This window comes from Sus scrofa, chromosome 1 (assembly GCF_000003025.6).
Source record: "Sus scrofa isolate TJ Tabasco breed Duroc chromosome 1, Sscrofa11.1, whole genome shotgun sequence".
In the NCBI taxonomy this organism is placed as follows: domain Eukaryota; kingdom Metazoa; phylum Chordata; class Mammalia; order Artiodactyla; family Suidae; genus Sus; species Sus scrofa.
Genome location: NC_010443.5, coordinates 45,168,660 through 45,196,632, shown reverse-complemented (window position 1 = coordinate 45,196,632; position 27,973 = coordinate 45,168,660). Strand labels below are relative to the sequence as shown.

The 27,973-nt window shown below is 40.4% G+C and overlaps 1 protein-coding gene across 2 annotated transcripts; it reads right to left on the bottom strand.

Moving 5' to 3' along the window:
- PTP4A1 (protein tyrosine phosphatase type IVA, member 1) lies at positions 16,340-26,720 on the bottom strand. Of its 2 annotated transcripts, none has more exons than XM_003121246.4 (6): positions 25,937-26,720; positions 22,560-23,106; positions 21,351-21,443; positions 20,790-20,920; positions 19,197-19,271; positions 16,340-18,286 (listed from the first exon to the last, which is right to left on the bottom strand). In XM_003121246.4, the coding sequence occupies exons 2-6, from the start codon at positions 22,662-22,664 to the stop codon at positions 18,169-18,171; spliced, it is 522 nt and encodes a 173-aa protein (XP_003121294.1). In that variant the 5' UTR covers positions 22,665-23,106; positions 25,937-26,720; the 3' UTR covers positions 16,340-18,168. The 2 variants fall into 2 exon arrangements, with proteins under 2 accessions (XP_003121294.1, XP_005659297.1); XM_005659240.3 differs by having other exon boundaries at positions 22,560-23,109; positions 25,937-26,211.

Below are 27,973 nucleotides of genomic sequence, written 5' to 3'. Positions count from 1 at the left end.
TTTTACTTATTTACTTACTTATTTACTTATTCATTCATTCTTTCATTTATTTTTGCTTGTTAGGGCTGCACCTGAAGCACATGGAAATTCTCAGTCCAGGGGTCCAATCGGAACTGCAGCTGCCGGCCTACGCCACAGCCGCAACTCAGGATCCAAGCCGTGTCTGCAGCCTACACCACAGCTTACAGCAATGCCAGATCCTTAACCCATTGAGTGAGGTCAGGGATCAAAACCATACCCTCATGGATATTAGTCAAGTCCATTAACCCCTGAGCCACAATAGGAACTCTAAGACAGGGGGTTATTTTATTGTGCACATCTAATACGTCAAATACATATGAACCTAAGATTAGAATATTATAATTACTGTATTTGTACTATTTGTACATTCTGGGCCTGAAATGGATAATTATGTTCTATGTTGCATGACCCTCTGGGGCACTATTTATGTAAACTACAATGTTTATACAATCTGTGCAGTATTGTCTAGTTGTTCTGGGAAGGGAGGACAAAAATATGGAGATGATTTTTTAACAGTACCTGTAATTTATTTTGAGAGAAAGAAAAGAGAGACAGAAAGTCAGTGAGAGAGAGAGAAAGAGAGGAGGGGCACTGATGGTCAGATGTTAACTTTGTAGATGCCTCTCTCTCTCATACACCTAAGGCATGCAGAAGTTCTTGGGCCAGGGATCGAACCTGAGCCACAGCAGTGACAACACTGGATCCTTAACTTGCTGAGCCATCAGGAAATTCCAACTTTTATACTTTGTGATATATATGAGGTGTTTTATAATTTAAAACAAAAAGGTAACTAAAAAAGGCCCCAGGGGTTTTCTCATTACTTCATTATGAAGTATTTCTGAAAATGTAAGAATATTCAGAAGCAAATGAAAAAATGAAATTCTCGTACAAATCTAGTATATTCAGTGATGATTTTATACTTGCTTGTCACCTGTGAAGTTCTATGCGTATATCATGACTTGTCTATTGTATGTGTGCCATAAATTAGGAATATCATACACATAGGCTGCAAATTAACTACTAAGGTTTGTAGGAAGCTCTGTCAAAATGAAGCTCATTACTTGCTGTTTTCAAATAGGACTAGAGAGGGGGTGGAGGTAGGGCTTACAAACACTATAAACATGGCTGACTGGTGCGGTGCAGTGCCTGAGACAAAATACATCATGCCTCTCATTTACCTAATTCTTTGCCCATTAATAGTTGTAAAAGTAAAGATGAAATCTGGTTTAAACAGCAATCCAGAAGCACAAAAACCAAAGTACACATTAAAGGGTAGGCTCAGGGGGAGTTCCCACTGTGGCTCAGCAGAAATGAATCTGCCTATTATCCATGAGGATGCAGGTTCAATCCTTGGCCTCACTCAGTGGGTCGGCGATCCAGCATTCCTGTGGCTGCGGTGTAGGCTGGCAACTGTAGCTTGGATTGGACCCCTAGCCTGGGAACCTCCATATGCTGCAAGTGCTGCCTTAAAAAGAAAAAAAAAAAAAATCCCAGTCCTGTTATATCTTGGCCAAAAATGCTTTTGCTAAGAGCTGCAGGGGAAAAAATATACAACTTTGAATGTAAGAAAATGTGTGTTCCAATATGCAGGTCACTTGAAGAAAAGGAAACACATCAGGTTCTTAGTTTTGCAATCTAATCAGTACTCAGAATAGTAGTCACAGTGAGGCACACTGCATGGATCTACCACATCTAAAGTATTGGTTTATATACCTGAGAACTCATTTGCATCATAGTTTTCAATAGACAAATCCTTCAAGGATCGGCAAGAAAAGTTCCCTTTATTTATTTATTTTTTTATAGGGCTGAACCTGAAGCATATAGAAGTTTCCAGGTCAAGGATGGAATCTGAACCAAAGTGCTGAACCCTTAACCCACTGTATAGGGCTGGGGGTTGAACCCGTGCCCCAGCACTGACCCAAGCCAATGTTGACACAATGCCAAATCCTTAACCTGCAGTGATATTTAAAAATTTAGGGATTTCCTGTTGCGGATCAGTGGGTTAAGAACCCAACTAGTATCCATAAGGATTTGGGTTCCATCCCTAGCCTCACTCAGTGGGTTAAAAATCCAGCAATGGGGAGTTCCCACGGTGGGGCAGCAGATAAGAATCCGACTAGGAACCATACGGTTGCGGGTTCCATCCCTGGCCTTGTTCAGTGGGTTAAGGATCCAGCGCTGTGGTGAGTTGTGGTGTAGGTCACAGATGCGGCTTGGATCTGGTGTTGCTAGGACTATGGCATAGGCAGCTCCAATTCGATCCATAGCCTGGAAACCTCCATGTACCGCAGGTGCCACCCTAAAAAAAAGAAAAGAAAAAAAGACAAAAAAAAAAAAAAAATCCAGAAATGCAGCAGGCTCTGCATGCCTCGGGCATGCCCCCCCCCAAAAAAATAAGAGAAAATTTAAAAATTGAAATATAGATAATTATTTACAGTATAATATTAGTTTCATGTATACAACATAGTGATTCAAAATTCTTACAGATTATATTCCATTTAATATTATAATAAAATATTGACTATGTTTCCTATGTTATACAACATATCCTTGTAGCTTATTTACTTGATACATAATAGTTTGTACCTCTTGGTTTATATCCCTATCTTGCCCCTCCCTTCTTCCCCCTCCCCATTGGTAACTATGATTTTGTTCTATCTGTGAATCTGTTTCTGTTTTGATAGATTCATTCATTTGTTTTATTTCTTAGATTCCACATATAAGTGATAACATATAGTTTTGTTTTTCTCTGTCTGACTTATTTCACTAAGCAAAACCCCTCCATGTCCATTCATGTTGTTGCAAATGGTAAAATTTCATTTTAATTGAGAAGAAAACCTATAAATTAAAAAAAAAAAACATGCCAACCAATTGCAAGGTATGGAATTCATGTGAAGCCTAAGTTGTATAATATTAAAGTAAATTCATGTGATGATCAAGGAAGGTAATTTTATTTTTTATTGGTTTATAACATATAAATTTCATGTGTACAGTAGTATATTTCAGCTTCTGTATACACTGCAGTTGTACTCACCTCCTAAAGTTTAGTTTTCATCTGTCACAGTACAGTTGATCTCTTTACCCATTTCACCCTTCCCCAATCCCTTTTCTTCTCTGATAACCACTTCTCTGTTATTTGTATCTAAGTGGTTTTGCTTCATTTGGTTTTGAATATTCCACATATGAATGAAATCATGTGGTATTTCTCTGACTTATTTCACTTAGCATAATATCCTCAAGGTCCATCCACATTGTTGAAAATGGCAAGCTTTCTTTTTATGTCTAAGTAGTATTCGATGCACACATATACCATATCTTCCTTATCCATTCATCGCTGATGGGCACTTGAGTTGTTTGAGCTATTGTAAATATGCTGCTATGAATATTGGGATGCATGTGCTTTTTTGAATTAGTGTTTTTGTATCCTTTGGATAAATACCCAAAAGTGGTATAGCTGGATCATATGGCAATTAGGACCCATAATTTTTTGAGGAATCTCCATACTGTTTTTTCATAGCGACTATGCCAGTTTACATACCTACCAACAGTGTGTGAAGGTTCTGCTTTCTTCACATACCGTCGCTTGTTATTTCTTGCCTTTTTGATAATGAGACAATCAGGCTAATTTGTACAGTGATTGGATTCTGGATCTCACTGAATGCTTGATGATCTTAAGAAATTACTGTTAATTTTTAGGCGTGATAGTGATATTGTGGAATGTTTAGAAAGGATAAATTATCTTTTAGAGCTGTACACCAAATATATTTTGGATGAAATGATATTATAACTGGCAATTAGTTCAAATGAACTCAGTATGATAGGGTATTAAGTACCTATTGCTACCTAACAAATTACCCCTAAATTTAGCAACTTAAAGCAACAGCATTTATCTTGCAGTTTCTATGGGGCAGGAATCCAGAAGTAGCTTAACTGCGTGACTCTGGGTCAAAGTATCTGTAGTCATTTGAATGCTGGAGGATCTGCTTCAGTGTTTACCCAGTAGTTTCTGGCTGACCTCAGTTCCTCACTGGCTGTAGAGGCCGTAGTTAGAGGTCTCACTTTCTTTCCTTTCCATAGGCTGCTTGGGTGTCCTCAAGATGTGGCAGCTGGCTTCCTCCAGAGCACAGCCCAAGATGAAAGCTGCAGTAATCTCAGGTGTGACGAATCACTTCTGCCATATTTTATGGGCTAGAACATAGTAGGGACCCCTGGTGGGTATAATCCTGAGAGGTAAGGGGTCATTAGGGGCCACCACCCTGACATAATATTTTATAGACTTAGGTCAAGCCTCTCTGTCCTTGTACCTCCATAAACACAACACTTAACTGATGGTCCATGGAGGTATTTCTGGTCTCTGGTTTAGGTGTAGGTTCAGAGTGATTGTCTAATAGAATTCCCAGAAGTTCTGGGTATTTTCCTTTCCTCAGTTCAGAACCAGTCACGTAAGAGATTCAAGGGAAGGTTTGAGGGAAGTTCCACCATACACACTGGTGGAAAGGGGCAGAGTCCTTTCTTAAAGGAGATCAGGCCCTCTTGGACTCTGAGCTGGCTTAGATTAGGGAACTGTGTAAAAGATCATAAAAGTCCCAATATGGTGACTTGCTTTATGTTTTCTGACAAGATATCTCTAATTTTCCACCTATGTGTGTCAAGTAGCACCTGAGTAAGCTGCCCCTCTATTTCATTTTTAGGGACTCCCATGATGTATTAGCCATCACCACAGATTCGGGGGACAAAACCCTCTAATTACCATTTCATCCCCGTGGCTTATTGACTTAATTTCCCCTTCCTTATCTCTGACAGTTCAGCACTGTCTCCTGACCTCTAATACTTCATTATTCCCCTGGAGTTGGGCCATCTTATTCCTTTCTGGTATTTTGCAATATTATTTCTAAGTGTTATTACTGTAAAGGGCAAGTCCTCTGAGTCTTTGCAGAGACTATGGCTCAAGTTTCACATAACAGACCCGTGGCAACATTCCCAGTTGCTCTGGCATTCACATTTCTCGAAAGCATTGGTTCTGAAAGGGTTTCCCAGGTCTAGCAGCAGCAGCTGAGAACTTGTTAGAAATTCAAGTTCTCAGGCCCTCTCCAGACCTACTAAATCAGACATGCTGGGAGGAGGCAGCAATCTTTGGACAATCCCTCCAGTGATTCTGACACAGAATCATTATCTTTGAGAATAGGGGTAAGGTAGAAGAACTTTTTTTTTTTTTTTTTTTTTTTTTTTTTTGGTGTTTTTAGGGCCACACCAGTAGCATATGGAAGTTTCTGGGCCAGGAGTCAAATTGGAGCTGCAGCTGCCAGCCTATGCTACAGCCACAGCAATGCCAGATCCAAGCCAGTATATGTGACCTACACCACAGCTTGCAGCAATGCTGGTTCCTGAGCGAAGCCAGGGATTGAACATGAATCAGTGTAGATACAAATCAGGTTCTTAATCCACTGAGCCACTATGGGAACTCCTAGAAGAACCATTTGACTAGTCTCAACATGACTTAAAAATTTCCGTATTTGGAGTTCCCCTCATGGCACAGTGGTTAACGAATCCGACTAGGAACCATGAGGTTGCGGGTTCGATCCCTGCCCTTGATCAGTGAGTTGAGGATCCGGCGTTCCCGTGAGCTGCAGACATGGCTCGGATCTGGCATTGCTGTGGCTCTGGCATAGGCTGGTGGCTACGGCTCCGATTAGACCCCCTATCCTGGGAATCTCCATATGCCACGTGAGCTGCCCTAGAAAAGGCAAAAAGACCAAAAAAAAAAAAAAAAAATTTCCATATTTGAGTTCCTGTCATGGCTCAGCAGAAATGAATCTGACCAGGATCCATGAGGTTGTGGATTCAATATTTCGCCTCGCTTAGTGGGTTAAGGATCTGGCATTGTCATGAGCTGTGGTATAGGTTGAAAAAGTGGCTCAGATCTTGCATTGCTGTGGCTGTGGTATAGGCTGCCAACTGTAGTTCAGATTCAACCCCTAGCCCCAGGTGCAGCCCTAAAAACAAAAAACAAAAAACAAACAAACAAAAATTCCTTATTATTGTTTACTTTCAAAAATTAAAATGTTAAAATTCAGAAAAAGGAATCACACTTATTTGGCAAAACCTAAAAACACAAGAAAATAGTGGACAGAAATGGAAGAAATAAGATGTTGGGAGAGCTAAAAATTAATTTTACATTTTATTGAGTTTGGGAATTCATTTTAGTATGTTTCAAATAGGATAATAACACCATCTTGTGAAGGCCTGTGTTCAAAGACACAGGGTACTATTTAGGTTTGTAAATTAGATCTCTGTGACTGTTCCCAGGCCTTCTGCGCCATGGGGCAGATGATTAGTTCTCTCAGGCAAGTACAAAGCAGTTAGTGAAGCAAGTTCTCTCTCTTTAACTTTCCAAAAGCTATAAAAGCACTAAGAAGCAAGCTGGGTCAAAAGTGAGAACAGTCAGGAGTTTCCACTGTGGCACAGTCGGTTAAGAATCCGATTGCAGGAGTTCCCAGCATGGGGCAGTGGAAACAAATCTGACTAGGAACCATGAGGTTGCGGGTTCGATCCCTGGCCTCACTCAGTGAGTTAAGGATCCAGCTTTGCCGTGGGCTGTGGTGTAGGTCAAAGATGCGGCTTGGATCCTGGGTTGCTGCTGTGGCTGTGGTGTAGGCCAGCAGCTGTAGCCCCTAGCCTGGGAACCTCCATATGCCATGGGTACGGCCATAAAAAGCAAAAAAAAAGAAAGAAAAAAAGAATCCTACTGCAGCAGCTTGGGTTGCTACAGAGGTACAGGTTCAATCCCTGGCCTGTGCAGTGTGTTAAGGGCTCTGGTGTGGGTTGCAGCTGTGGCTCAGATTCAATACCTGGCCTGGGAACTTCCATATATTGTGGGTGTGGCTATTAGAAAAAAAAATAATTTTTTAAAAAAGTGAGTATCTGATGACTTGTGATAGAGCATGATGGAGGATAATGTGAAAAAAAGAACATAGCTGGGTCATTTTGTGTGAAGCAGAAATTGACAGAACATTGTGTGTATATATATATATATATATATTTTTTTAGGGCCCTACCCGCTGCATAGGGAGGTTCCAGGCTAGGGTTCAAGTTGAAGCTGCAACTGCTGGCCTACCCCAGAGCCACAGCAATTCGAGATCCAAGCCGCATCTGCAACCTACACCACAGCTCACAGCACTGCCAGATCCTTAACCCCCTGAGCAAAGCCAGGGATTGGACCTACGTCCTCATGGATGCTAGTCAGATTCCTTTCCACTCCCAACAGAACATTGTACATCAACTATAATTTAAAAAATTTAAAAAACAAAGAGTACAGTGAGAAGGACTTCAACAAAGTTACCAAGTTAAGAATTCTTTTTCCCTTGTGATGACTTTGTAAACAATATTTGTAGCCAAATGTCACCTGAAAATGCTTGCAATTAAGGGCATCGTAAGTTGTCTTCTACTGAAAAGTTACTAGTAACTTGTTTTGCCTATATTGTATGGTCATACACACAAAAAAATTTTCAAAGAAAGAAAAAACAGTGAGAGAAGCAGACTTCATTGTTTGTACTGTTAGGGTTGTTAGACATAATAGCAGTTTTTCGTCCATCAGGAGGTAGAATTAGTGGGCAGAATCATTTTCCAAGTAGAAATTGTTGGTAATTTTAGATTATCCACAAGAACAACCTGATTTGTATGTGTGACCAGTCAAACAACTCTGTGCCAAGGCTTGGAAATTCATCTTGTCATGTTTTGTTCGCTTGAGCTGCATGTCTGTGATGGGTTTAGTTTAATGCATCAATGAGCCCTATCAAAATTGGCAGCGTTAACTTTCATGCACAGCATATGTTATCAGATAATTAATGTCGAAATATTTGCTTTCTTTGAATTAGTGTTGTTGTTGTTTTTGGCCACACCTAAGGCATGTGGAAGTTCCTAGGCCAGGGGTGGAACCTGAGCTGCAGCTGCAGCAATGCCAGATCCTTAACCTGATGCGCCACAAGGGAACTTCCTGAATCTGTGTTTTACTGACATTTACCTGATAGCTGCCCATGAAAATTATTTGAATACAGTTTTGCAGCAGGGGTATTTTTAACATACTTCTTTTGCAAGCTGGAAACCTCAGGGAGAGTTTTTGTTTAGATATACTGGTTTCTGTTATGCTATACCTAGCAATTTGACAATTTGACCTGCTAAGTCTAAATCCAATGGCAGCAGGGACGAAGTTTGTCCTAATCACTTTGTCTTCAGGGCCAAATACAGGGCATAAAATGCCCACTCAATGAACACCTGTGGAACAGTTGCACAATTTCCATATTCTAGTCAATTGAAAAATTCAATAGCTCTTTCAGGGTTAGAATTTTGCTTCTCCTCTTGCCCCTAGCCTTGCCAAAAAACCAGAGATTCTCTATTATTTTCAGAAAGAAAAAGTTATTCTTTCCAGCATCTGAAAATTAAATTTGGCATTTAATACTTGAATGAATACTGGAGAATTAGAAATAGGTACCCATTACTCTTCTAGTTGCATCAAGTTCAAGGCCAAGGTGACAGTTTGGTGAGCAGAGTTTAGGCTGTAGCTTCAGTCCCTTCCTCTCCTTTACCAAGCATCCTAGTGCCATGAATAACCAGCACAATCGTTTGCAGCAACTTGGTCAGAAGCCTGCTTCTACTAGGAAACAGTACACTAGAGAAATTCATCTCTGAGTCACCCAATCTCTCAGTAAATTTTAGGAAACCACTGGGGTGGAGTTGGGCTCTTTACTTGCCCCTGGAGATCAGAAGCGCCAGTAGCCAGTCTCCAAACATGTTAAGAGGAGTCTGGGGAACCTGAACTTGAAAGATCTAACACAGAAGCTCTTAACTTTGCCACATAGTGCAACCACCTTGGGAGTTTTGGAAGATTTTGATCCCTGGGTCTTACCTCTAGAACTTAATTGAGGAAGTTTCAGCCTGGGCATCAGACTTTTTCGGAGTTCCCTAGGTGATACTAATGTCCAGAATCTCAGACCTAATAGAGTCCCCACCCTGAGGTTGAAGCTTTGGCTGCTATGTGTCTTCCTAGGAGTTGGAGGACCAGGGATACACTCACCTTTCTGACCAGAGAATGCAGCTGGTTCTCTTGTTCGTGTGATCCAGCTTTGTGCAAGTTCTTCAGCCTTTCCCTCAATGAGTAACTCTGCTTGTGCTTCTTGGCACTTCTGCCAACCACCTTTACCCCTGAAAATTTTTGAACACTCTCTGAGAACTAGATGTCCTCTCACTTCCCCTCCCCTAAATAAAATCTATCAATTTTTAATGTGTTATACTCCCCATCAGTTTGAAAACTAGCCTTGGGAATTCCCTGATGGCCCATTGGGTTAAGGATCTGCCAGTGGCTTGGGTTGCTGCTGTGGCACGGCTCTGATCCTTGGCCCAGAAACTTCAACTTGCTGTGGGCGCAGCAAAAAGAAGAAGAAGAGGAAGAAGGAGGAGGAGAAAAAGAAAATAGTCTTCTACAAATTCTGCAAAGCATAAATGGTAGGCAAAAACACTTTCTTCCTGAAATACAAGCCAAAACAATTTGATAATATGCCACAAAGAAATTAATGTTAGAATAGAAAAGTATTATTTTTAAAGGGTGGGAGCCAAACTTGAGTGTTGCTTTTGGGGGAAGAAGGAATCTCAAACTTAGGGGAGCAGGAGACAGCAGCTGAGAGCCTTTTGGAAGCCCCCCACTGTGTTTAACACTTGACTTCCACTGGCAATGCTGATGATGTTATTCTTGCAAAGGGATTAGGAGAAGGAATAAAGAATTCAGTTCCCCCATTAGAACATGAGCTCTTAGAGAGTCCATATTCTATCTCTTTTTGGGTCACGCATCATTATAACTACATAATTTGTATATATATATATATATATATATGCATATATATATATTTTTTTTTGTTTTTGTTTGTGTTCTTTGTTTTTTGTTTTGTTTTGTTTTTTGCCACACCTGGGGCATATGGATATTCCTGGGCCAGGAACTGAACTCCCGCCACAGCAGCAACCCAAGCTGTAGCAGTGACAACTCTGGGTCCTTAACCCACTGTGCCACAAGAGAACTCCAATTTATGTAATTTTGTCATCCAAAAAATGATTTTAAGTTTTTGTTTTTTGTTTTTTTGCTTTTTAGGGCCACACTTGTGGCATATGGAAGTTCCCAGGCTAGGTGCTGAATGGGAACTACAGCTGCTGGCCTATGCCACAGCCACAGCAATGATTGATCCTTAATGCACCGAGCAGGGCCAGGGATTGAACCTGTGTCCTCATGGATACAAACCGGATTTGTTTCTGCTGTGACATGAAGGGAACTCCGAGTTGTCAAATTTTTTAAGTTAAAACAACACCAGGAGTTTCCGTCATGGCGCAGCAGAAACGAATCTGACTAGGAACCATGACGTTTCGGGTTTGATCCCTGGTCTCGCTCAGTGGATTGAGGATCCGGCGTTGCTGTGGGCTGTGGTGTAGGTTGCAGATGCGGCTTGGATCTGGAGTGGCTGTGGCTCTGGCGTGGGCCGGCAGCTGTAGCTCCGATTAGACCCCTAGCCTGGGAACCTCCATATGCTGCAGGTATGGCCCAAAAAGAAAACAAAACCCCCCCACCCCATGAAACCAGAATTAAGTTGTTTCTGAAAGTCTACCTCAATTTATAAAGACTTTTGCATTTAGGGAAAAAAAAAAACAAAACTTCTTTACAATGGAGGAAGATACATTTGCAGTAACTAGAATGTTTGCGTTCCCCATACAGCTAAGACTTTCCTGGTACAAAAGTACTTAGAAAGCCACATCCCAGTGTATACCACCATAGGCTGAGCATCTAATTTGGGTCATGTATTGTGCTAGACATTTTCCACAAAAAAAAATCTAATTTGATCTACATCCCCAACTTGATGAGGTAAGGATTATTCAGACCATTTTACAGGTAAGAAAACCGAGCAGCAGGAGGTTATGTAGTGAATGTGTGGCAAGGCTGGTGTCTGACTCCAGGTCTGTTTGATAGGAGAGCAAGTACTTACATGGCAGCTTTCCTAGTAAGCATCAGGATGTCCTCGGTGATGTTTTTACAGGCTGTGCCTCTTCATTTAGATTTCTGCTGCAACATTTATTGCAGTGGACACATTCTTATTATTGAAAGCTCTCTTTTCCAGACGCCCTCCACCTTTTGGTATTCATGGATCATGTCTCAGTCACTTTACAAAATTGAGGCCAACACAGGCCCTGGTATTTGTTACATGCTTAAACAAATGATTATATGAGTAAATAAAAGGGCTCCTTTACCTACAGTTACTGGAACGGTCTTCCAGGGTTGAGTTTTTGCTTTAACTTAACCTCAGGCCATCCTAATGCCTTCTCAATGTTTTTCCTTTTGTTTGATCTTCAGAAACTATGGAAAAAAGCCATGTCCCAGTTTGACTTTACTATGAAAATGAGCTCTCAAGATTCCAGGGAAATGGAATGATGCCAAGTGTGGGCTGAGGTCATGATTTTGTTGGAGACTTTGCTAGTCACCACAATACTGATGCAAATTCCTTACAATGATGCTCAATTCAGGCCTGGGCAAAACTGGCCTCATTCCCTGGTCTTAACTCTATGAAGGAAGGAGCTAGAAACAAGAAGGGGCCCTGTAAAAGGCTTGGTTCCAGGAGTTCTCATTTTGACTCAGCAGGTTATGAATCCGACTAGTATTCATGAGGATTCACGTTTGATCCCCCACTCAGTGGGTTAAGGATCCGGTGTTGCTGTACCTGTGGTATAGGCTGGCAGCTGCAGCTCTGAATGGACCCCTAGCCTGAGAACTTCCATGTACCATGGGTGAGGCCCTAAAAAGCAAAAAAAAAAGAAAGAAAAAAAGCAAAAAAAAAAAAAAAAAGCTTCATTCCCTTCATCAGTGACACAGATGATGAGTTGTGCGGGTAAGACTAATCAAATCAAATGATAAGTTTCTTTATAGATTTCATGCAAATGTGGCATTTGAGCCTCTCAGTGGGGACCTGGCAGAAAGTTCTGTATGCTTGAGGTTATCTAATCCAGAACAGGAGCAGCTCAGGGCTGGATGGTGTATAATACCCTCTCTAGATCCAAAATTCCTTTATGCAGAGTCAGAAAGAATAGCAGAGTAAGCATAGGTATAAATAAATATTTGGATATAAATATATGGATCTAAAGGACTATAAATTCAATTTTTTTTTCAAAACTCCAGCAAAATAAACACCTCTGCAGATCCAATTCACCCAGTTGCCATGTCTCAGACTATAGGGGACTAGGAATCTGTATTTTCAGAAGACTCCCCAGGGGACATAATCAAGTAATTGGAAACTTATGATCAGGCAATTGGAAACCCTGAGATAAAGTATGCATGAATTCTACATAAAGTAAAATCTGTTACAAATGTGAGCTCTTATCATGGGTAGGGATAATAATCCCTGTTGTCTTTGCCACACAAAACAGTTTAAATGAGATGATGCATGCTGTTTTGTGAATTTGGGAACTAAAGTTATCTGATCAGGAGGCGTGGGGGGGCTCGCAATCTTTCTCCTCTTGATCTGCCTCACAGTGGTGGACCAGGTGTGTGGAAGTCCTATAAACACTGTAGCCTCGGAGGGAGGCACAGCTAACTTGGAAAAGATCCTTTCAAGTTGTTGCCTCTTCTTCCCAGTAACTCACACTCAAGGCTGTGAGCTGTTTTGGGGCACAACACCAATGATCCCTCTGTTCCTTCACTTACTATTTCTAGGACTCCTTTCAAAAGAGAGGTCTGGAAAAGAAAGGAATGTAGATTCCAGTCAAATCTTAAAAAGATGGGCTGTCCTTGCTGTACCCCTGCGTCTCTCCTGGCCTAGCCCAGCTGCTCAGAGCCCCATGCATAGCATCTTTTGTTTTTTTACCCGCAGCATATGTAAGTTCCCAGGCTAGGGGTTGATTCGGAGCTGTAGCTGCCGGCCTATGCCACAGCCACAGCCATGAGGGATCTGACAGCTCATGACAACGCCGGATACTTAACCCACTGAGCAAGGCCAGGGATCGAACCTGCATCCCCATGGATGCCAGTCAGATTTGCTTCCTCTGAGCCACGACAGGAACTCCATGCATGGTGTTTTTTTCACAAGGACCCTGCTTTCCAAGAAACCCCATTTCTTGAGCCTTTTCTGACTTACATCCCTATATCAAAAGGTACTGGTCCAGGGTTCCACTCTTTTGAAGCCCTAGTGTAACAAATTAACACAACAGATGATGTGTAAGGTGCTAAATCAAGAACTTCATGAAAGCAGATTGAGGTTTGATACATTTTTGTGCCCTTGTCCTTAGTTTCCGGGTCACATTTAAAGGGTTGAGTTGGAACTCAATAATTAACAACTAATTCATATATATAAAATACAAACTAGTAAACCAAAGTACCAAAGCTAAAATTTATCTAAGATATGATTAAATAGGCTTAGACAGAATGTAAATTATAGTAAAGTTTTTTTTAAATGTAAAAAAAAAAAAAAAAAAAAAGCACCTATGGTTCCTAACAGGCATACACTTTCATAAGCACTAAACTTCATGACCTCTGGTTGGTTGTTTGGAAATCTTATCCCCTTTTCCTAATTTTGTTATGTGAGAGGTTGCTATAGATATGCTCTTTAAATACAAATCCACTTTATAAACTGATGCAGTGATTAACACTGTGTATTCCTGGCATTTCCTGTGCTGGATGGCCCATTAGGTCCAACAAGTTGAAAAAAAGTGTTTTGTATGATTTCTTAGTCAAAAAGTTTGTGTCACTTCAAAGCCATTTTTTGGCTTCTGTCACAACTATAGCACTGTCCCCCCAAAAATGCCTCACCAGTCAGTCTGAGTCCCTGTGATGTCAGATAGGAAGCTTAAGTGAGAAATAAATCCAAGATACTCTCAAGGTTGGCTGTTAGTGCAGCATATCTTAGCCTAGCCTGACTTAATTCAAAAAGGGTTTTCTGCAGAAATGAAAAAGGGTTTTGGTAGTTTCCGCTGTGGCTCAGTGGTAACAAACCCGACTAGTAACCATGAAGATGTGTGTTCCATCCCTGGCTTTGCTCAGTGCGTTAAGTATCCGACATTGCTGTGAGCTGTGGTGTAGGTCACAGACACAGCTCAGATTGTGCATTGCTGTGGCGTAGGCTGCTGCTCTGATTTGACCCCTAGCAAGGGAATTTTCATATGCTATGGGCCATAAAAACCAAAAACTAAAAAAAAAAAAAAAAAAAGGTGGTGGGAAGAGTTCAATCTAAATGAATACATTTCCAAAATCAGTGTTTATGAAGAATATTTTGTTCTTAAGGAAAATGAGTTCCATAGGCAGGAACTCAAGGACTCTAAGTCCTTAACAAATGGTTACCTCAACAAAGCAACAACAAAAAAACCGGACAGGCCTATAAATGGACAGACCATAAATGGTCATAGTTATGAGGACAGTCACATAGGTTTGAGTCCCTGAGTTTTGCCACTTACCAGCTATTCACCTAACTAGAGGCTCATACATACACATCATATCCCTGATGTATGAATTTAGGATAACTAATAAAGGATTATTGTAAGGTAATCGAGTTAAGAAAATTACATGAAAAGATCCTTAATATGTGGTAGCTATCATAACAACTACATTAATCATGATTAGTCTGGCTATATATATACATTTATAAAATTATAGAATTACTAATTTTTCCATTCACAACTTAATGCACACCACTGGCCTAACTTATTGAAGGCAAATACGTATCTTTTCCTTTAAAGCTTTCCTTCTAAGATTCTGCTTAGGCCAGTTACCCCAAACAATGCAGAAACATTTTGTCACTTGTAAACCAGTCTTTAATCTTCAATTCAGGCATAAGGAGATACACACACACACACACACTTTATTCAAGGAATCAGAGAATATAAACATGTACCACTTTTTTCAAAACTGTACTTTAAGAGAATGTCATTGTCTATGTGTGAAAAAAGTAATAGTTACTTATGCTTCACTTCCCTTTGAAATTTTATGGTTTTAAACTCCAATAGAAAGCATCCCATGCACTGGGGTACTCAAGATTTGGTGACCAAGACCTGATGACACCATATTTAATGTTTTTGCCTTACTCTTAAATGCCTAGAAAAGAGTAGATACCTGTCAGATGAACAGGACAGCTCTTTGAGATTCTAAAGATTGAAATTGTGAAGCTAAATTAGGGGACCACAATACCATCTTTTTATTCTTTTCAGGGCTGAATCCATGGCATATGAAAGTTCCCAGGCTAGGAATCGAAGTAAAGCTGCAGCTGCCACAGCCATGCCAGATCTGAGCAGCTGAAACCTACACTGCAACTAATGGCAATGCCAGATCCTTAATCCACTGAGCAAGGCCAGGGATCGAACCCATGTCCTCATCGCTAATAGGTTTGTTACTGCTGAGCCACCACAGGAACTCTCCGCAGTATCATTTTTAAGTGCTCTGGTGCAATAGTGATGTGACCAGATGTGACTGCATGCCTGGGCTGGGTATTCCAGGCATGGAGCTGTGGGAATAAAAGTGCACTGTCCAGGGAAAAGGGACACTAGGAGGAATAATAAATGAAAGTTTGATGTGTTACAAAATGATCACTAGCATTTATTTCTAGGGTTTTCCTTCAACTAAAGGATAGCATTTTCTTATTTTGATTCAGTAAATACACTTACATAACAACATAATGGTTCCCGCAGACAAGCCTAGTCAACTAGTCACTATTTACATCATCCTATTGAGGGAAATTTTTATCCAAAACCAACTAAATGAATTTGGAACACCATTTGATAACTTTGTATACTCAAAGCAACTCCTATTTCTACTTTTACTACTAGGTATTGGGAATCTCCCAGGATGTATTACAGGGATTTCTGTAATTAATCATATTTACAAGATACAAGTGTTTGGATAAAAAGCAAATCTTATGTTGAATACTGTACAAATGAGATTTATAAAGTAAATTGATTTTTAGCACCATATATACAATTCAACACTGCAAACTAAATGTTTCAAACTCAGAAAACAATTTTCATTTATCATGATGGGACCACCTCTCAAACACAAATACTGTTTTATGGGTTATGTGGTAATAGTAATTATTGCTTAGTAATCAGACACAAAATTATCTTCCCTAGAGTAAGCTGCAGAACAAAACCCAGGTTAGTTTACCTGCTACATAATCACAGGAGATCTAGGATTTAAAAATGCAATGATCCCCAGGGGGGTCTCCTTTTTCCGTGGCTCTAAATTTCAAGAATGCAGTATACTAAATGTTAAACTGCTATGAAGAGATAAAAGCAAATTCTTTAAAACATAAGGTGGAGTAGCATTTTTTATTCAAATGTTGAAGCTTTTACTCAGTTGTATCTGTTTAAAAAAAGAAACAAAAAACCCAGACAAGGACATCTGTTCCTTTTAGATTAACATGAGCTATGCAAAAATTTCAGACACTTCATATGCCAAAAACTTGTGTTCAAATTAACCTCAAAACCTATAAAGGTATGTCATTTATATGCAAATGAGAAAAACTGATACTTAAAAGTTAAGTTGCCCAAAACCAGTTATTGGTTGGTGGAACTGAGCTTCAAATCATGGCTCTACTACACATGGTTTCTCCTCAGTACAGAACAGCACACTGGTTCAAAATTATCTAAACCTTCAAAGAAACAGCTTATAATGGAAAGCACTTTTAATATGAAACAGTTCCCATGATCCTAATTACGTCTATAAGTAGCTTTTCATAATGCCAACTTCATTTAATCCTTCATTTGTTAAAAAAAAAAAAAAAGCACACTTCGAATGGCACTAAGTGAAATGCAATTCTTTCATATTTTTACAAAATAAGTTAACTTTAAGCAAAACAATTTCAATGATGATAGATGCATTTCATTATTTATTTAATGTTTAAGCTCTCGCACTAAATTTTTACAAGCTGGTGAACACTGACAAATTATTTCTCCCACAGAACTATAACCACATGTTCCCGGACAGTATAAATATATGGTTGAGCTAACGTTAATACACATCACCATTTTATCAATTACATAATAAAACAAATTGTCAAGTATCCAAATATTAAGTTACACAGCTCAAAAGGCATATAAAATATTAAATGTCTGCTCAATTCATTAGCAGAAACCCACTTCTTTTTTTTTTTGCAAGAGAGGTTGGGAACCACACTTCAAACAAAAATAAGTTGGTAAACAACTTCAGATAAGTATGAAAAAAAATTACAATTTCAGAAATTTTATGATTAAGAATTGTTTTAGCTACAATAACAAAGTATTTCTACCTTTTAAAAAAATATTTACTAAATTAAAGCGCATATTCTACATGTTCTGCACAAGACAAAGGCAACATTTTACTAAAAATACTTAATAGCCCCCTCCCACTCTTTTTGCAGGCCCTCCCTGTAAGTTGCACCCCAAAGTGCAAACATTAAAATTAACTGTAAGGCTTTTTTTGTCTGGAGACATTAAAGACGTGTGCTTCTGTACAATGTAGATTTTCAAAATGGAGGTCTTTTATGACAGCACAAAATGAGGTTTACAGAAAAACATTAAATAATCACTTTAAGACTTGGTTAATAAAAAGGAAAAAAAGCAAATCTTGATGTATACTGGTATGAATGTGGGAGATGTAAACATCCTGTGAACAAATAACCACATAGGCCCAACTTTTTATGTCTGAAATGATGGAAGAAATAAACCACATAAGGTCCAGAGTGTTCATAGTTCCTGGGATTTTAGTTCTATATGACACTAAAAATATACAAGTATTGTGCTGGGTATTTTGGCACCTAGTCTTTCTAAATTTCTTATTGATAAGATTGTGGCATGGAAACAGATTTGAAGATGTTAACTCAATACTGCATGATTTCAGGAAAGGTCAATTGGTACAAATGCTAAGCACATTTTAAATGCTGAACAGCAAGAACCCTCTGCTAAATGTCCAAATAGGTTGATCATAACTCAAACATAGAGGTTGCAAATTCTACCAGGCTTGTGGCCTGGTGAAACTGCTTTCCAACACTCCTATGGAAGCTTCATTAAACATATTCACCAAGCCAATGTGTTGGCTAATATGTACGACAAATTCAGCCACGTCTCAAGTTCCACTTCCAAACAATGACATCAGGCATCTCAATGTTATTGAATGCAACAGTTGTTTCTATGACCATTAGAGTCTTTGAAGCGCAGCCGCATTTTAGGACGATACTTCTCTAAATACAAAAGTTGTTTGCTGTTAAAAGCTCCACGCCGCTTTCTAGAAAGAAGAAAACAAAAGGTGAATTAAAGCGAAGTCCCTCTATACTAATATTTACTGTGCTACAGGAGGCAATCATCACCTTTCCTGCGGCAATTTAGCTTTTGATTATTACACTGTGACTTAATGCAGAAACATGGACCAGCAACCATGTGTGAATAGAAAATGGGCTGGTAGAAAGTTTATTTCCTAAATCATCTTCAACACTGGATCCTTAACCCACTGAGCAAGGCCAGGGATCAAACCTGTGTCCTCGTGGATGCTAGTTCAGTTCATTACCACTAAGCCACAACAGGGACTCCCTAAATCTTCTGAGTGGTGATTATAGTCAAAACTTATGAATCTATTTATATTAAGTCCAAGAAAAGGCAACACTACTTCAACAGGAGTCAGAAAGAGGCTGCCTCTGTGGCTGGGAAGAAGACTACCAAGAGCCTGAGGGCACTTTCTTGAATTATCAAAATATTCTACATATTGTATGGTTAATTTTATTTGGCTGTTATTGTCAATTCATCTACCTTGAGACCTGCATGGTTCACCATAAATCAACTATACCTCACTAAAAAGGCAAACAAGAAACATTCAATCAATAATTAAAAGCCAAACAATAATTCATAGAATTATTATTAGAATAGAATCTTTATAATATGAACATCTAAATGGAATGCAATAAAAGAAGGTAAGCTAATTCCTGGTGCGAATATTATCTTAAAAGTGAACAAAACAGTCAGATAATTGTTTTTGTGTGCAAGTTCTGGGACAAGGGATTGAAGCTGTGCCACAACAGTGACAATGCTGGATCCTTAACCTGCTGAACCAACAGAGAACTCCTATGGTAATATATTTAAAGTCACTGACATTCGATGAGGAACCAAGTGCAAACAAAAAATTCACATTTTAAAATACGTACTGTCTTATGAACTGTACTGCATCTTCATATTTCATTCCACCTTCAATTAATGCTAGGGCAACAAGCACTGGAGCTCTGGGAAAGTAAGAGTTTTGATAAAATCACTTTCAAAGTCAAATTCTAGAAAGTTCAATCCTCCAAACATTCCCCAGCCCATAAGCAACTATTATTTATCACACTTCCTATGCTAAATACCTGTCATAAATGTTGGACTTTATATATATATTTTTTTCTTCTCATGCACCTGAGGCATATGGAAGTTACCAGGCCAGGAATGAATCCAAGCTGCAGCTGTGACCTACACTACAGCTGTGGCAGTGCTGGATCTTTACCCACTGTACCAAGTTGGGGACTAAACCCAGGCCTCAGCAGTGACCTGAGCCGTTTCAGAGACAACACCAGATCCTTAACCTGCTGCTCTACAGTGGGAATTCCTGTACTTTATATTAAAAATTAATTACTGGAGTTCCCGTTGTGGCACAGTGGTTAACAAATCTGACTAGCAACCATGAGGTTGTGGGTTTGATCCCTGGCCTTGTTCAGTGGGTTAAGGATCTGGTGTTGCCATGAGCTGTGGTGTAGGTCGCAGACACGGCTTGGACCTTGTGTTGCTGTGACTGTGGCATAGGCTGGTGGCTACAGCTCCCTAGCCTGGGAACCTCCATATGTCATGGGAAGCAGCCCTAGAAAAGCCAAAAAGACCCAAAAATAAATAAATAAAATAAAATAAAAATTAATCACTACACTGTGGAGCAGGGTGACTGAGGGCCTCTTGGGATCGTGGGGAACGAAGGTTTGCCCCCTGACCCGGCACAGTGGAGTAAGGATCCAGCATTGCTGCAGCTATAGCTTGGATCTGATCCCTGGCTAGGAATGCCATATGTCATGGGTTTTTTTAAAATCTAGAATCAAAAAAAGAACTACATCCTTAATTAATATAAATAAATCTAGAAAACAAGCCATATTACTAGACAGCAATCTCAAAAAAAAAAAAAAAAATCCAGAGAAGAGGGTAAATCTTGATAAGAGCAGACAGTATTTTCTAAATTCTAAGCAGTGAAAAATACTTTCCACTTAGAACAGGACTTTTTTGGGGGCAGTGGTAGTGATTTACAAATCTGGGTATGTGTATTTTGGCACTACTGGGTAATGAGTTACTACTGATTCAGAATCTCCAGGATCAAAAACCCTATCAAAAATCTACCACATGCAATGTAAAACCACCTTAGAGACAACTCATAATCCTTTTTTCCAATGAGCTTGGACAATGATTCTAATACTACTGACACAACCTAAAACACATAATTAAATAATTCTGCTCACAGAGACAAGTATAAATTCCATTGACAGCATGTTACTTCCAACTATACTGGAATAATTACTCTATTGTATTCACCTAATTGTTTCTTTTGGCTGCGCCTGTGGCACGTGGGAGTTTCAGAGCCAGGAATCAAACCTGTACCACAGCAGTGACTAAGTCGCCACAGTTACAATGCTGGATCCCCAACCTGCTGCACCACAAGGAAACTCCTATATTCACCTACTTTAGAATTAAAACCGAAATCATTAAAAGGATTCAATAAATTCTCTTACCTCCCAAGTCCTGCAACACAATGAACAGCAATACAACAACCAGGATCTTCACGAAACTTAATTTTCACAAGACTTAACCAGTCATCAACAATCTGGTTAGATGGTGGTGCACCATCATCAAAAGGCCAATCCTAAGTCAAAAGAATATTCAAACATTTTAGATTTTCAATATAAATACCATACTAGTAACCATTTCCAAAAGGCTTAACATGTTTAAAACATTTGTTTTATAAAACCTGTCAATAAAATGTAAATAAATGGTGATTTTTTTTAATGCCTGCACCCGAGGCATATGCAAGTTCCTAGGCCAGGCACTGAATCCGAGCCGCAGCTTCAGCAACACCAAATCCTTTAAGCCACTGTGCCAAGTGGGAACTCCTAAATGTTCAATCTTTATAAAGATCTTTTTTTACTTCAAACTTCTGATCAGCTTTCATCCTTATTTGGAAATTAAGTATATCATTTGTAACTTAAACCATCAATTTCAAAAAGCTCAATTTCTATGTGAATAAACTTTTGCAGTACAATACTATAAAAACACAGGAGCCATGAAATACTCACGAGAACATGGATGCCTTCCTTCTCCACAAGAGTAGTATCATAGGTTGCTTCACATACTCTTACTATTGTGGTAACTCCATACTTCTTAAGTTCCTGAATAAAACATATATTAAAAAAAAATGAAGTCACTATTGCTCACCATCTGTAATTTGATCATCTCTTCAATTGGTACTGCAGGTTAACAGAAAGTCACATCTGTTTATCAGGGAAGGAAAGTATTGTTTTAAGTGACAATACTAGACTAGCATCAAAGGGAAGGGAATGTCACACATCATACATTTTTAATAAATTTTCAGGTAGCCCTTTATGTAATGAAGGATGAAGCACTAACAAAGGGGAATGGAAGCAATTCAGGAACAAAAATAAATACACAGAACCAAAGGAATCACTCATAACTATACTAATTATAACTCTTCTAGCATTTAAAAAATATATAGATGGGGAGTTCCTGTTGTGGCGCAGCAGAAATGAATCTGACTAGTATCCATGAGGATGCGGATCAAGAATTTGGCATTGCTGTGGCTGTGGTGCAGGCTGGCAGCCTTAGCTCCAATTCAACCCCTAGCCTGGGAACTTCCATATGCCGTGGGTACAGCCCTAAAATGAAAAAAATACATAGATAGATACAGATGATAATCAAAAATAAATGCATTTCTACGATTTGGGAGGCCTGTTTGTTGTTTCTGACTATCTGTAGTTATTTACAAAATAAAACAGGTATGCACCCAAATATTCAGCATTACAGTCAGAAGAGAGATGGTTTTGGCTATCCAGCAACCTCAAGAGATAGAATTAGTATATCAGTAGCCAAAATTGTATTTTAACTATCAAAATGGATCTAAGACATAAGTGAACTTTGGTTTATGGTACTGGTCATTATGCTAAGCAGACATATGAAAAACCAGTTAAGTGGAGCCTTCCTTCTATAAATTTCTTACAATAAGACAAGTCATACTTCTCACATACAAATCTAAATTGAACTGTGAGGCATAAAGAACTAAATATTAACTCACAAATCCAAACTAACTCAAGTATATGTCCTCCTCAAAATGTATAAAATAATTTTTTCCTCGAACTTAAACAAGACACTGATATTTTGGAGAGTTGGGATGGTAATTACACCACCTAAAAATTTCCAAAGCAAAAGTTTGTTACATAAAAGTCCCACTATTTAACTGTAATCAGTTAAAGACATTAAAAAACACTCACCTCTATAAATTTGTTTAAGGTTGCATTAGTTGGATTGTGTGTAATAAGAAATCTCATGTTCTTGTATGTGACTTCCACAGGAGCTGGGCGGTTCATTCGAGCCATGTTAATTTAGTTAAAAAAACTCAATAGGGTTATGAAAAAATTTTAAAAACTCAATACAGAAATGATGCAAAGAAACTGAGTCTACTTCAATATACTCCACTTGAAATTCTCAGTGCTTCTGAGTATGAAGTTGGGAGTAATGGGAAATGAAATGAACCTCCTAAAAAGAAGCAGCAACTTTTCAATCCAGTAATACTGAGGCAATAGAAAGGAAGTGCACTGAGGTTTACCCCATCCAGGTCAGAACTCTTGTAAAAAATGCTCTGTGGATTTTAATTCAACACTTCTGTGTCCAGGTTAACCACTCTTATGGGGGCTTCTTGGTGGAGTAGCAATGAGTTTTTACAGTTCACTCATCTGCATAAAGGTCGTGCTGTGCCTGGCAGTAATCTCCACTGCCCTTCAGAAACTCCATAAATGTGTGACCAAGAACACCACAGAACTGCTGTTTAAAAGAGAGAGAGAGAAAGAGAGAAAAAAGTTGTTTTCTAATTCAAAAGGAACATGCTATGCTTTTACAGTATTTAAGTGCACAGCTATCTTTTCAAATTTGGGCCTCAGTCACTTTTTCAACTTTTACTTGAATCACAAAATACAAGGGTGATTACAGGTTAAATCAATAAGCATCACACAAGCATTTAAAGATTACTTTAATACAAAAACCGCTTGCAAGAAGAATACCCGTTTTATTTGGTGAATATTCCTTATACACATTCTTTTATTAATTATTCCTTTTAATAGCTGTTTCCTTTACATTGTTATAAACTACCATGCACAGGAGTTCCTGTCCTTGTGGCTCAGCAGTTAAGGAACCCAACTAGTATCCCTAAGAACGCAGGTTCGATCCTTGGTCTCACTCAGTGGATTAAGCATCCAACACTACTGTAAGCTGTGGTGTAGGCTGGCAGCTACAGCTCCAATTCAACCCCTAGCTTGGCACTTCCATATGCCACAAGTGCAGCCATAAAAAGACAAAAACAAACAAAAAACCAGGTGCAACTTTCTATACCGATTTTTCCAAAATATTAACACATTACAAACTTCATGAATACTCGAAAGCTGTTAGTCTTTGTGTAATTCACTTATTCCTTTAAAGACTTAACCAATATTCTCAAGAGAAAAACAAAACAAAACAAAACTGGTTTTCAAAACACTTACATACACGCCATCTCATTTGATTCTTAATTTATCATTCCCCTTTAACAGATTATCTCTCATTTGAGACTTTGGAAGTTAACCAACTTGTTATGTGAAGTATTACAAAGAAATGTATATACATAAATAATTCCCACTTATAACTATAAAAAAGCTGTTCATAATTTCAGTAAAAATTTTTTGATTGTAAAGCCCAAATTCCACTTATTCCATCTTTAACTAAAATCTAATCCAAAGAAAAGAGAGAAGGAGGTGGGGGGGAGGGGCTGAGGGCAGTGGTGTAAATTCCATTTTTTTCTCCCATGTCTCAAGAGCAAGATTACTACTACTACCAATCATGTTTTTCCTAAGGTCTTCTTAAGAAACCAAAACAGTTTTATGCCAATGTCAAATATTAAATGAATATTCACAGGGTATTTTCAGAATGAATACACAAAAAGCATTGATATTGCTGTTGCTCTTCTTCCAAGTACTTTATAAGGAGCTTGTGTGTAGTGTGGTTGGGAGTAAACAAAGGACAAACATTAAGAACAGGTTAATAACAGCACCAAGAACCAGCCACTGCCCCAAACACTTTACCTGAGACTGCAGTAACTGAAGTAATTCCAATTATATTTTCTACCTCAAATCCTAAATACTACTTCCTTGGAATAAAAAGTGTCTTCTGGCACCTTCCCAATGACGATAAATTAATTTGCAAAGCTGTTAAGGTCAAAGACTCTAATCTCAGTATTCTGACTTCCAGGTACTACTTTTTTCAAGTTAAAGGCGATCTGTAGAGAAACACACAATACTACTTCCATACTTAACTAAAATTCCTGTTACAGCTGTCTGGCCATATCCCTTCAACTAGCAATTTCTCACAAGGAAGCACAGAAAGCAATACAGAAATAATTCTTTCAGTGGACTGGATAGAGCCACCCAGTAGGGGACAGACGGGTGATGAATTTCCACAAAAGCGGAAGTGACTGTGCACACCTAACACCTTTCTGTTCTGCCCAGGACTTCCCCATTCCCAATGTCTTCGCCCCAGGAAAACCTATCCATGATAGGCAATCTAGAAATACCAAGGAATTTTTTCTTCTTCCACTTATCAGTTGTACATAATCACAATAATCTGTGTTAACTATTTTATCAGATGGTAGGTAGTTGCAATTTGTGCCTCATCTACCTATACCTTAGGCAATGCACCTGGAATATAACAAGTATAAAATGCTGATTAGTTTTCAGAATGATCTAGCTTTCTGATTTTCAACTTTTTCACTGCCACCAAACAAAATTCACATATAGAGTAACGGGAAGCACTGGCTCATAATCTAGATCTCAAGCAAATCGATAGTTCTAACTGCAGTGTAAATAACGATGAAATACATTTGGAACCGCAGAGGGTTCCACGGACAGAGATAAACCTCAGAATTCTGGCTCTGGCTGGGCCCTGCGATGCAAGCCAACAGGAGGCAACAAACACAGCACATCTGGGGTTTCAGGAAGTTCTAAGGGTGCCGGATTAAAAGGCGGCACCGGGCCCCCTTGGCTTCGCGCAGTGCGGCCCGGAAGCTTCCCCAGGCTCAGACCCAGGCCGCTTCCCTCCTGCCCCGCCCCGGAGCAGGGACGAGCCCGGACTTGCTCCCATTGTCCGGAGCCGGTGGGGCGGGGCGGGCCGCTCACCTGGTGGGGCCGCGCGGGCCCGGGTCACGGGTTCGCGCCGCGTCTTCAGTCCGGCGCCGAGGCCATTTTGTCCGAGCGCCGGCCGCAGCCGCGGGGCCCTGGGTGGCCGCACAGGCCCAATCCCGCCGGCTCCGCGAAGGAGTCCGGCCCAGCCCGCGAGCAGCCGCCTCGCCCACCCGCCCGCAGGGTCTGGGGGCGCGCCCGCTGCAGTGACGCGCAACCCGCGCCCCACCCGGGCCACGTCCCCGCTCCCGGGCCCTGCGGCAGACAAAGGGGCCTTGGGGCGCCGCCGGGTGCCGGAGCGAGGTGGTGGTCACAAAGCGGCTCCCGTGCCACCGCGCAGCCCGGCGCCCCGGGCTTGGCCCTCAGCGCTCGCCCGCCAGTACCAGCGGGACCCGGGCGGAGCCAGGCTCCGAACAAAGGCGGCGGCACGGGGTACGGGTACTCACAGGAATATGTCTACTCATTGAAGATTGTGGCTTAATCATACAGCCGGTCCCGAGGCGGCGGCGACACAGGCGGCAGCGGTAGGGCAGGGGTGGCGGTGGTCCTCGCGGGCTAGCGGCGGCTTCGCTGGAGGCAGCGAGGGCAGTGGACTCGATCCTGCAGCGAGCGGCTCCGGGGAGAGCGCGCAGCCTCGCCGGCCCGCAGCCCAATGAGCCAATACGTGCGCCGAGGCGCCCTTGCGTCACAAGCCCTCTTATTTATAGCAAGAGTGACGTGAACGCCCAGGCGGCCAATCGCAGTCGGGCCTCAATCCTAGCGCCGACGAGCGGGGGCGGAGGCCCGCCTCGCCGACGTCACAGCGCGGCGGCGGCCGCCGGTGTGAACCGGTTGATGAATGGCGACCGGCTGCAATCAGAGCGCCTACCAGGCGGGGGTGGGAAGGGTCATTGGAGGGTCTGCAGGGGAAGCCCCGTACGGGGATGAGAGGCTGCTCTACGTAACTAAACCCCTGACGAGTGCACTCTCATCTCAGGAGGAGGCCCGAAGTTGGCCTCAACTAGAATGCAGTGCACTTCGGACTGGAGCGTAGTCTCAATCCCAGGCCTACTTCTTTTGCCGTAAGTCAGATCCCAGTCATTTTGACCAGCGGTTTGCCTGGGCACCTGCGCCCTGCGATCCCCAACGTGAAATCTTCCTGTGGCTCCACCTGCCCGCGACAACACCTGTGATGTTTCGGTCCTGCCCCCGGTAGCGCGAGCGGAGAGGACTTATTTCAGCAAACATTCGTGTATAGAAAACGGAGAGTGTCTTGTGATGCAGATAAAGCCCTCTGTTCCCCAGTCTTTTTTGGTCACGCCTTCATGCTACGCACGCGGGCAACTGTAGTTGGCTCAAGCGTGGCATTTCTAAATCACAGGCATCCTTTGTACTGCTGCTCACTTGATGTGTTGTCACAGATAATAAAAGGTTAGGCAGCGTTTTAAAAATTAAGAATCTTCGATTTTGCCAGACTGATGTGATTCTTTGCCTCAAAGCTATTGCTTTCCTTTTTGTTCATTTTCAGAACTGTTCCACTGTTCGTAATTTAGACTTTTAGGAAGTAAAGCCTTATCACAGTTGTTCTGTCTTGCACCCGGGCAATTCTGTCTTTTATGATCTGAAAACTCTTTCTCTTCTGGAAGGAGTAAACAGGAGTTTTACCTGCTTTGAAGAACTAGGTTTTCTACTCAGGCCTTTTGTTTGCTGTTTTCACTGAGCATAGATTGGAGAGGGCTTTAGGGATCAAATTGTTTTCTTGGTCAGTGTACTGCAGCATCTTAGGATTTATTAAAACGTCTACTTAAGAGACTGTGCTTGTGTAGACAACTTTTTAAAAATTTTTATTGGAGCATAGTTGATTTACAATGTGTTTCAGGTGTATAGCAAAGTGATTCAGTTATACCTATATCCCTTCTTTTCCCCACATAAATTATTACAGAATATTGAGTACAGTTCCCTGTGCTATACAGCAGGTCCTTGTCAGTTATCTGTTTTATAAAGAATATTGTGTATATGTTAATCCCAAACTCCTAATTTATCCCTCCTCCAACCTTTCTTCTCTGGTAACCATAAGTTTGTTTTAAAAGTCTGTGAATCTGTTTCGGTTTTGTAAATAAGTTCATTTATATCATTTTTTTTTTAGATTCCACATATAAATGATATTATGACATTTGTGATATTCAACTTTGTTTATAAGCATATACTCTGCAAACAAAGTGCTTTCAAAAAAATAAAGAACTGGATCAGGCAGGCTTTCACAGGAACAGAAGTCATCTTCATTTTAAAGAAATTGCTTGCCTAGGACACTTCTGAATCCATCTACATCAAGGAAGATTAAAGAGCTTGAGAAATATATGATGTCCCTTCACAAACTATAAACGAGTAAAAATGTAAATATTTAAAATCCTAAAAAAAATAGGAGTATTGAAAAAATTGTCCTAGGATGAGAGAAACCTTGTTAAGAAGATAAGGGAACTCAAGTCACAAAGGAAAAGTCAGAT

What these genes read in the sequence shown, in the direction of transcription:
- PTP4A1 (XM_003121246.4), bottom strand. Translation starts at nt 22,664, where the DNA reads ATGGCTCGAATGAACCGCCCAGCTCCTGTGGAAGTCACATACAAGAAC. An exon ending in AGGAAGGCATCCATGTTCTC is followed by an intron (nt 20,921 to 21,350) that starts GTGAGTATTTCA and finishes CTTTTGACTTAG; the next exon opens with GATTGGCCTTTTGATGATGG. An exon ending in TGTGTTGCAGGACTTGGGAG is followed by an intron (nt 19,272 to 20,789) that starts GTAAGAGAATTT and finishes TTACTTTCCCAG; the next exon opens with AGCTCCAGTGCTTGTTGCCC.